This window comes from Monomorium pharaonis, chromosome 4 (assembly GCF_013373865.1).
Source record: "Monomorium pharaonis isolate MP-MQ-018 chromosome 4, ASM1337386v2, whole genome shotgun sequence".
In the NCBI taxonomy this organism is placed as follows: domain Eukaryota; kingdom Metazoa; phylum Arthropoda; class Insecta; order Hymenoptera; family Formicidae; genus Monomorium; species Monomorium pharaonis.
In genome coordinates this window covers 18,505,119-18,516,367 of record NC_050470.1, presented here as the reverse complement: position 1 = coordinate 18,516,367, position 11,249 = coordinate 18,505,119, and the positions used below count along the sequence as shown (strand labels likewise).

Genomic DNA, 11,249 nt, shown 5'->3' with positions numbered 1-11,249 from the left:
AGTATTTTTAAATCAAATTAATTCTAATTTAATTTTTATATAACTATATTACAATTTTTGTGTAAGTACAAGTAGATTAATTTTTTATTCCTAATGTCATTATATTTTAGTAACGTATCAATGGAATTATAAAATCAAAAAATATTAAAGTGAATAAAAATGACTGTAGTCTCATTTTATATGTGTGTGTGTATATATATAATATAAATTTTTAACTATTAAAACCAATTATATATTCAAGGAAAAATAACATTTTATTGACAATTACAATGTATTACAAATTAAGTTTTTTATTGTGTAGCAGCATAGTTGAATATCCATTAACACTCATTTTTTAATATTACAACAAATTTTACTTCAGCTATATTTAGCTTATTTGTTTCACTAATCACAAAGTTGCTATGACAGCTGATGACAGCTCGCCATGGGCGCCATATTCTTGGTTGTACAGCCAACGCATGCGCAGAAGAAAATCAGACCCTCAATTTCTCTCTACTGTCGCTACTGTATATACTTATACTGTGACTCTGTTGTTAATTATTAATTTTTTTTGTACGACTGAAGATGACTAAGTAGAGTCAAAACGTTTCGCAATCCTTCTATTTATATATATTTAGATTTTTATATTTTTATTATTCTCCTCTTGCACGTGCGTATTAATAAAGATTAATCATATATAACCTATATTAGCTCGTTCATTGACCATGTATTCTAGTATTATTGCTTAGCACAACTGTTGGGGATAAAAGAAGAGACGGTGTGGATAAGCCAGCAAAATATATGTATGTATTTGGATATAACTATTAATGCGTCTTTACGAGACGCTTGCTGTGATCGGATTGACTGCGCGAAAAGACAATCGCGTACGTCCATGTTAACCGCTGCAACAATATACACGTACTCATAGCGCGGTAGTGTTAAATGGAAAAGATTGGTTTGTATAACATTTATCTCTTACATTCTCCTCCCACAAATCGATCGCATTCTTCGCAAAAATAAAGGGTTTAATTCGCAATTTAGAACTTAAATTAAATGCATTTGGCTACAGCACCATTCATGTTTTTCCTTAGAAACGCTTTTCGTGAGACAATCTGCAATCATATTATTTGTATTAACATATAGCATTATAATAGTGTTTTTCTCAATTTCATCGCGTACAAAGTGAAATTTTAAGTTAACATGTCGCGTTTTCGTAGATGATCTCGCATCCTTTAACCATTGTATAGCCGCCTGGTTATCACAATATATTTTAGTTGGTCCATTAGTGTATTCTTTACATTGTAGTTCGCTAAGCATGTTCTGAAACCACATTATATCCTTTACTGCTTCGGAGACAGCAAATAACTCGACCTCGCATGTAGAAGTACTTACTACTCGTTGTTTATTACATTTCCACGATATTAAAGAGTTACCAATGAATATTGTTCTCCCAGAAAATGATTTTCCATCATCCACGTTCCCCCAACTGGAATCAGAATATGCTTATAACATTCCGTATTCGCGATCATAAAACAATCGCTTATGCTTACTTCCATTTAAGTAACGCATTATTCTCTTAATCAACAGATAATGTTTCTTCAATGGATTGTGGTTATACTGTGACAGATAAGAAATTACGAATGCTAAATCTGGTCTGGTTCTTGACGCTAAATATAATAATTCGCAAACTAATTCCTGATACTTGTCTACATCGAAACTTTCTTTATTATCCTTGTTATCGTATTTTTTATCGCTTCCTATTTCTACTGGAGTGTTAACGGGTTTACACTCTAACATACTGTTGCGCCGGATCGCCGAAAGACACTCCCGCACACACACACACACACACACACACACACACACACACACTCGCGTCGAAGGAAAATCAAATCGTTTATGGATCTCAAAAACTTTATTGCAACTTGAACTCAAACAGAGAAAGCGCGTGACACGTCTTCCTCGGCAGGAGTCCAACGTTCAAACTGTCTACAATTCTTATTTACACATATTTCCCGGCAACCAGCCGTTTAATTCAATTATTTTAATAACAAATTCTTCCCGGCAATCGGCCGATCGAAAATATCGATCGGTCCGTCAGCTGACTGGCGCTTCAGGGATGTATCGGGCGACACGCGGTACGCAACACTACTCCCCCTCTTCTGGATTGTCGTCCCGACAATCCGAAAAGCAGCTTGCGACACTACTTCTGGAAAAGGACCTTCTCTGGTTCCAGGACGATTTCTTGCCCTCCTCGTACTTCTGTAGCGAGTTACCGGGCCACGTCCACCAAAGTCCTCTCCTTCCAGGGAGGTTCTCCACACGGGCTTCCTTCTTCGTGAAGCTGGCTAGGCTCCCACAAAAAATTTCCTAGTCCGTATTCCTCCAGCCGTCCCCGAACTCCTCTTCCGCCGAGTCTTGTGTGCTTCGTTCTTCTTTCTTCGGGATTGGGGGGGGGGGGATATCTTCCGTGGACCCATCGCTCAAAGAGTTCCCCGTCCCCGGCCTCGGCCTTCACCCAAGTCCCACGGGAAAACTACGGTCAAAAACCGTGGGAGAGGCAGTCCAGAAAATTAACCTTCTTACGGCTCTCAATTCCGAAATCCCTTTTCTTATTCAGAACTCCATAAATACTGAAACAATAATAAAACACAAAACAGAACACAAACTTTGAATTAAAATAATTAAAATTAAAAAGATTCAAGATTCTCCCCCCCCCAAAAGGTACGGGCTTTCTGTCGGTTTATTATAATTATTATTATTTTTTAAAAGAACTTTCTTTCAAGAAAAGGAGCCAAACGATCTGCATGCACTATTTTATTCTTTTTAGAAGGTTTCCGAATACAATAAACCACCTCTCCGAGCTTCTTCACTACAACCCATGGCCCCTCCCAAGGGCTCTGCAATTTCGGCGCTTTTCCCACTTCACGACGAGGATTGAAGAACCAAATTTTCTGTCCGGGTTCAAAACGTACCTGCTTGGTTCGTCGATCATACCAAGATTTTGCATTCTTGGATTTAATCTGAAGACGTTGCTTAGCGGACCGGTAAATTAGATCCAATTTATCTCTCAACCGAGATACATAACCCACCCCTTCCTTTTCCTCGAAAGAAGGGGGACTTTCTCTTAAAAGATCAAGGGGTAAACGCAAGTCTTGTCCTAAATACATTTCTGCCGGAGACAACCCTGTAGCTTCGTGTTTAGAAGAACGATAAGCCAACAAATATAATGGGACCCAGCGATCCCAATCCTTCTGAATTTCGCAAATAAATTTCGCTAGAAAATCCAATATAGTTCGATGCTGGCGTTCGACCTGTCCGTCAGACTGTGGATGAAGAGAAGTGGTTCGAGTTTTTCTAATTCCCAAAAGCGTAGTTATCTCTTAAAAAAGTTGAGATTCGAAGTTTCTACCCTGATCCGAATGCACTTCCAAAGGAATTCCATGTCGAGAAAACACCTGTTCAATTAAATATCTAGCTACTGTACTTGCCTTCTTGTTCTTTAGGGGAATGGCTTCAGGCCATTTTGTAAAGCAACAACCACAAGAAGATATTTGTTTCCTTGCAAAGAAATCGGCAGAGGGCCTAGAATATCAACTTGTATTCTCTCGAAGGGAGCACCAACGTTATAAATTTGTAAGGGAGCTCTTCCTTTGCCGGTAGGACCTTTCCTTGCCACGCAAATCTTGCACGTCGCACACCATTCCTCAACATCCTTTTTGCACGTTGCCCAATAAAATCTTTTCCGAATTTTCTGCAAAGTTTTATTTACACCGAAATGTCCACCTGTAGGAGAATTATGTGCCTCTTCCAAAATCTCTTGCACCTTCTGTCGTGGCACCACAATTTGATAAACGTTCTTTTGCAAACTCGAAGAAATCCATCTCTTGTATAAAACTCCCTCTTTCAATTCCAACATTTCCCAATAACTCCAATAGATCTTCAGGGAGGCTTTCCCGGAAGCGATTTCCTGCCATTCCGGCCGTCTTCCAGCCTCCTTGCTTCGTATCAGCTTGGAAACGTTAGAATCCTGAAGCTGTGCAGACCGCCACTTCTGAATATCTTCTTGAGCAAAAACCAATCGTCCAAAAACTTTCTGGCTGCAGATTTCCTCTCTTTGCTCGACCTTGACACAATACTGGCAGGAATCCTCGGAACATGGAAGTCTGGACAAACCATCGGCATTCCCATGTCCTTTTCCACTTCGATAGGAAATGTCGAAATCGTATTGTTGCAGGCGTTCCAACCATCTTGCCAGTTGCCCCTCCAAATTTCGGAAAGACATCAGCCATCGCAACGAAGCATGATCCGTCCTTAATAAAAATTTTCGCCCGTATAAATAATGGTAAAAAGAATTAATAGAATCCACCACGGCCAACAGCTCCCGTCGAGTCACACAATAATTCCGTTCAGTCTTGCTTAATACTCGACTAAAATAAGCGATCACTCTTTCCTCTTTACCCTGAAATTGAAAAAGAACCGCCCTGATACCGTGGTTCGAGGCATCGGTATCCAAAACAAATTGGCCCTCCCCCACCGGAAAAGATAAAATTGGTGGGGAGGTCAAAATAGATTTCAATCTTTCAAACGCGTCTTGGCATTCTTTAGACCAAAAAAATTTACAATTTTCTTCCGTTAACTTATATAAAGGTTTAGCATTTCCAGAAAAATTTCTAACAAATCTCCTGCAATAGGAACAAAAGCCAAGAAAACTACATACTTGTTTACGAGTTTTAGGAAGCAGCCACAGTTTTACGGATAAAATTTTATCAGTTGCAACCCCCTCTGCAGAAATTACATGTCCAAGATATTTTACTTCTTTTTTTAAAAATACACACTTTTTCGGATTAACCTTGAGATTAGCGCTTTGAAAACGAGAAAAGACTTCTTTTAAATCATCTCTTTAAAATCTTTACCGAAAACAATCACATCATCCAAATAAACGAAACAAATTCTAGAAATCAATCCTTTAAGAGTTTTTTCCATTAATCGTTCAAAAGTTGCAGGGGCGTTGCATAGACCGAAGGGCATCACCGTAAACTGCCACAAACCGTTACCCAAAGAGAAAGCAGTCTTCTCGCGATCTTTAGGATTTAATCTTACCTGCCAATATCCACTCCTTAAGTCTAATGTACAAAACCAAAGATTTCCTGCAAGGCAGATCAAAATACTATCAATCCTTGGAAGAGGATAGGAATTTTTTATCGTGATCTCATTTAATTTCCGAAAATCCACACAAAAACGGATTGAACCATCCTTTTTTTTTGCCAAAACTACTGGGGACATCCATGGACTATTTGATTCCTCTATTACTTTTTGGACTTTCATTTCCTCCAGGATTTTATTAACTTCTGTCTGTAAATGAATTGGAACACGAGGTACCTGCTTTATTGGGGAAGAATCACAAAGTTTTATGTCATGGTAAAGAATATCACAGTTTCCAGCAACAATATTTTCAGTAAAAACATCACAAAATTCGTACAAAAAGTCAGAGAAAATTTCTTTTTGAGTATTTTCCAAATCAACAGAACTCTGTTCATAAATCTTTTTAAGAAAATCAGGGAGACCAGCAGAGCAGTTCTCAATACGAGAACAAACTAGCCTGCGCTCCCCCGCTTCGCTCTTCGTCAAACCGAGAGCGTCTCCAAAAAGTCCAACAAAAATTCCCGTTTCAGAAAGAAAATCCGCTCCGAGAATACAGTCTTCGCCGATTGCCGCAACATAAAATCGTAAAACGACACAAAATTTTCCCAGGCGCACGGAGGCCGTGACCCGAGATGTCACCGGCACTCTCTCGCCAGTGGGATACTTTAAATTACAAAACTTTATTCGTTCCTGCTCAAAAAAAGTCGCCAAATTGGCGCTCAACACCGACACGTCTGAGCCCGTATTAATTTTAAAACAACAAGACTTTTCATTTAATTTTCTCCGAAAACAGAAACGTTCACGGTCCGCCGCGTTAAAACTTCCCAGAAAAAGTTCCCAAGACGCGCCGGCACCGCAGCGTTCCGGGGCCCGTTTTTCCCCCACCGAGCCGGCTCCGCGAAGCTCGGCAAAATTTAATTTTCCTTCCGCTGAGGACACTCCGCACGAAAGTGCCCTGAATTTCCGCATAACCAGCATTCCCCTTTTTTTGGTCCCCTGCTTCTCCCGTCCTCATTCTTTTTTTTTATTCCCTTCCCTTCGCTCCTCCGCGCTCTTGTTTTCTTTTACGCCCGAATTTCCGCTCCCTTGCCTCTCCAGTTTTCGTGCGAAACTATTTTCATTTATAAATTTCAACGTTCTGGCCCGCTCAATCGCTATTCTGAGCGAAGATATCCCCTCTACTTGGAGGGTCCGTTTAACGAAACCGTCCGACAGAGCAGCCACGAATTAAGCGCAAGCAACTTTATCGCGCATTTCATGAGGACAATTCGGATATACTTTTCGAGAAAGGCGCTCAAGATCCGCGCCCAATGTGGCATAATCTTCTCCCGGGAGAAGTTTACGATTAGTGAATTGTAAATAAAAATTTTGCGCTAATTCACTTTCACCGAAGCGCAATTCCAATTCAGATTTTAATTCCGAAAACGTTAATTTATCTTTTTCCGCGCTCAACCCCTCCAGAACTGAACGCGCTTTCCCCCGCAAACATGACGCAAGGGCCACCGTTTGGGAGGCCTCGTCCCAGCCGTTCGCGCGCGAAATGAAAGAAAATTGCGAGAGAAACTCGCGCAGCGGCACCGTCCCGTCATAAGTGTCGGTCTTTACTCTTAAAGAGAACGACGCTCGATCCCCGCTCGCGTTTTCCCTCCCGCTCAAGAAATCCACACGCGTCTGTCGGAGCTTCGCTCGCGGAAATATTATTGGGGTGACTTAGCTGAGTATCGTTGAGTCGCTCCTCCATCCGTCGGAAGGCTGCCTCATGCTCCATGAAACGGGCCTCCATTTCGGCGCGGAAATTTTGTTGCTCCTGCCGCTCCCGTCTCCGCTCCTCGCGCATCTGTTGTAATTCGAGGAGAACAACCTCCATCGCGCTAGTCTCCGTTGAGCTCGCCGCCTGCTGCTGAGAACGAGTCTTCCTCGGCGAGTGAGTCGTCGACATTTTGATTCCTCTCGACGTCGGAAAACTCCCGTCGGCTCGTTCGCTCGTCCGATCCCGGACGAGTCCCCAAAATATTGCGCCGGATCGCCGAAAGACACTCCCGCACACACACACACTCGCGTCGAAAGAAAATCAAATCGTTTATGGATCTCAAAAACTTTATTGCAACTCGAACTTAAACAGAGAAAGCGCGTGACACGTCCTCCTCGGCAGGAGTCCGACGTTCAAACTGTCTACAATTTTTATTTACACATATTTCCCGGCAACCAGCCGTTTAATTCAATTATTTTAATAACAAATTCTTCCCGGCAACCGGCCGATCGAAAATATCGATTGGTCCGTCAGCTGACTGGCGCTTCAGGGATGTATCGGGCGACACGCGGCACGCAACAATACTATGCTTATCTAATAGTTTCTCTATATATTCTATTTGATCTAAGTAAATTCCCGTATAATCGCTGGTTATCCTTATTCCTAAAAATATTTTTAACTCAGTAGTTTCTTTAATTTCAAAATTCTTTTGTAATGATTTGACAATTTTCTCGCAAGTTTTACTATCATCGTCTAATATAGTAAAATCATTGACATATGAGGCAAACGCAAAGAAGCATGTTTCATTATTGTTAGTAAAAATACAATTCTCTGACGCTAAAGGTCTAAGATCATTATTTAACAATTCCTCTTTGAGTCTGCAATACCAGTTTCGTCCGGATTGTGGCAATCCATATAATGCCTTTTTGAGTTTGCATGCCTTTCCTTTACCAAATCTATTTTCAAAACCTGGAGGAGGCTCTAAATAAACAGTTTCTTTTAATGTACCATGCAAATAGGCTGTTTTAACGTCGAAAAATCGTATACGCAAGTTTCTCTTAGCAGCTATAGCTATCAACATTCGTCACGCGTCGATACTTATTACAGGTGAATGTTCGAACAGACCGTGACTCTTCGAAATCTAATTTTTTATCTGGTTATACCCTGCCGCAACTAACCTAGCCTTATATTTTATATTATTATTAGCTTCTTTCTTAACTGTATATATCCATTTGCTTTTGACAATTTTTGTATTTTTCGGATACAAACATATATCCCACACCTCGTGCTTATTTAATGACTCTAATTCATTTTCCATTGCTTGCTTCCATTCTCTCCATTTATTACTGTCTCGCGCTTCTTCAAAATTACCCGGTATATGGATATTGTTTATAAGACATATATTTGCAGATTGATTATCGCGATTATTTAATCTATCAGAACGTCTCACGCCCTCTCTTTTTAATCGGTCTTCGCGTTTTCTTAAATATTCTTCCTTCCGTCTTACACTTTCTGCTAAAGTAAGTCTTTGGTCTATCTACTTTACGGTTTTCCCTATCTTGAGTTCTATACTCGTTTACATTCCTGTCATCTAGATCTTCTATTCTATCCTGATCATTTCTATTATCATCTATTCTATCCTGATCATCTTCATTAATATTATCATCTTCTATTCTATCCTGGTCATTCCTATCAATATTAACATTTTCATCATTATTTATACTAATATCTCTATCATCTACAATACTCATATACTCTTTTAACTTTAAATTCTCAAATTTATCATCTGTCGCGTTTTTCAAATAATTACTACCTTTTTGATTCTCATCAAAAACTACATTACGTTCTTCTATAACTATCTTATTTTCAATATCAAATATTCTATATGCAATACGTTCTCTTGAATATTCTAACATTATTCCCTTTTTACCGCTTGGCTGTAATTTGTTACGTGTAACTTTCGGAATATGATAAAATGTAAGACACCCGAATGTCCTCAAATAACTAATATTAGGTACTTTCCCGGTCTAAATTTCATAAGGCGTTTTTGTCTTATTCTTTCTCGGGGTTAGATTAGCCGTATGAGTAACGTAAGCTATCACTTCGGCCCAAAACGACAGAGGTAATGCGCTCTCGTATAACAATGTACGGGCTCTCTCTAAAAGTACTCGATTTCCTCTTTCTACTTTGCCATTACTTTCGGGATTGTATGGGACAGTCTTCTGGTGCTCAATTTCTTCACGACAAGTAAGCTCATCAAATTGTTTATTGTCAAATGCTCTTCCATTATCCGTGCGTATACGTTTAATTTTTCTGCCTAGTATATTCTTGCATTTCTCTTTAAATGTCTGGAATGTAGAAAAAACGTCGCTCTTATTTTTAAGAAAATATGTAAAGTACATGCCACTATAATCGTCAATAATGAGCAATATATATCGCGAACCTCCAATAGAGTTAACAGGAAGAGGGCCACAAACATCTAAATGTACTAAATCTAGCGACTTTTCACTCTGATCATATATTATATTCTTATGCGGCTTGCGCGGTAATTTACACATTTTACAAGGTTCGCAATTAACATTCTTTATTTCGTTATTTATTCCTATCGCAAGTTTTCCTTTTATTAATTTTTGCACATATTTATCGTTAACGTGGCCTAATCTGCAGTGCCACTTACTCGCAATATCACTGTCAAACTTACCAGTATTAGTAACATTATTATCTTCATTAACACTGTATGTGTTATTATAATCATATCTGGTATCTCTTGTTATAGGAATCATCTGTATTGCGAAATGATTACCAAATCGCCTTCCTGTAGCAATGACTTCCTTTTCGTTGCATATTTTGACTTTGTTGTCTGTAAAATTAGCTTTAAGTCCTCGCTCCATTAATTTAGTAACTGACAATAGGTTAGAACGCAATTCAGGCACATATATAACATCGTGTACAATAATGTATTTTATCTTATTATTATTATCTCGTACTTGAACTTTTGACGTACCTATTCCCTTAGACTCTAGTATGCTATTTCTACCTGCTAAGTATACTCTGCTCTTGATGAGTTTGAAATTTACAAGGTATTTTTTATTAAATGTTATGTGGAACGTACAACCACTATCAATAATCTATTCGTATTGATTTAATTCTGGACAAGTATTAACATTAAACGCGTGAAAAGTAGAATAATCCGGCTTTTCCTCGAATGCGAGATTTACTTTCTTATTTAAATTATCGGTATTATTATTTTTTCTATCTTTACCGCTATTTTCCCCTTGCTCGAATTTATCTTTACGATAAAAACAATGTTTAGCCATGTGGCCGATCTTACCGCAAACAAAACATTTTTTCTTATTGTCCTTCTTACGGAAGTTTTTAGCCGCGTATGCCGACTCTCTGTTGTCTTTGTCGCCGTTGTTCTTCTTCAGCAGCTCTCTCTCTTTTTCTTTGAGGATTTCCAGGTTCTCGTCCAGTCGTTTTTCTCGCTGGGTCTTCAATATTTCCCGGATCTGAGCAAATTTATTGTGGAGTCCTCGAACAACGCTATATACGACTTGTCGTTCCGTTGTGTTCAGCCCCGATGATGCACATTTCATCGCCAAGCCTCGCGCTCGACTCACGTAGTCGGTGATTGTCTTGCTGTCCGTCATTTTGATGTTCTTTAATTCTTCCCCCGTGTCGATGGCTCTATCCTCTGCAGGTCCGGCATATGTATCGTGTATCGCTTTCCATAGTCGTTTGGCGTTCGTCTCATTAGCGAACTGCAAAATTTGATTGTCGCTAAGTGATAGGCGAATGCAGGCTACTGCATCGGCGTTCTTCTCGTCCCAGTCCTCTTTCTCCTTCTTTTTGTCGTCACCTGACGGTCGGTCACTCGAGAGAACACGTGTCAATCTTCTCAATTGCAAGACCGATTCCATCTTCATACGCCAATTGAAGTAATTATCACCCGTTAGCAATGGGACTGTGGGCAAGACCGTCTTTTCCGCCATTATCACTCGATCTAACCTCGTGCGTAGATCGTATGTATCGTATCTCTTGAGTCCGATGCAAGTACGGGCTTCCACACTTTTCCTTCGTAAACCACGCTCTTCTACCAATTGTTGGGGATAAAAGAAGAGACGGTGTGGATAAGCCAGCAAAATATATGTATTTATTTGGATATAACTATTAATGCGTCTTTACAAGACGCTTGCTGTGATCGGACTGACTGCGCGAAAAGACAATCGCGTACGTCCATGTTAACGGCTGCAATAATATACACGTACTCATAGCGCGGTAGTGTTAAATGGAAAAGATCGGTTTGTATAACATTTATCTCCTACAACAACCGAGCGATGTCACATGTAATATAATATTAATACAAGAAAATCGGAAC

At 39.7% G+C, this 11,249-nt stretch overlaps 1 protein-coding gene across 1 annotated transcript; it reads right to left on the bottom strand.

Moving 5' to 3' along the window:
- Positions 1–7,343: 7,343 nt before the first annotated feature.
- Positions 7,344–10,863, bottom strand: LOC118645371. Its single transcript, XM_036286247.1, has 7 exons — positions 10,134–10,863; positions 9,573–9,773; positions 9,349–9,473; positions 9,040–9,219; positions 8,379–8,808; positions 7,616–7,891; positions 7,344–7,534 (listed from the first exon to the last, which is right to left on the bottom strand). The coding sequence occupies exons 1-7, from the start codon at positions 10,861–10,863 to the stop codon at positions 7,344–7,346; spliced, it is 2,133 nt and encodes a 710-aa protein (XP_036142140.1).
- Between the last annotated feature and the right edge of the window lie 386 nt (positions 10,864–11,249).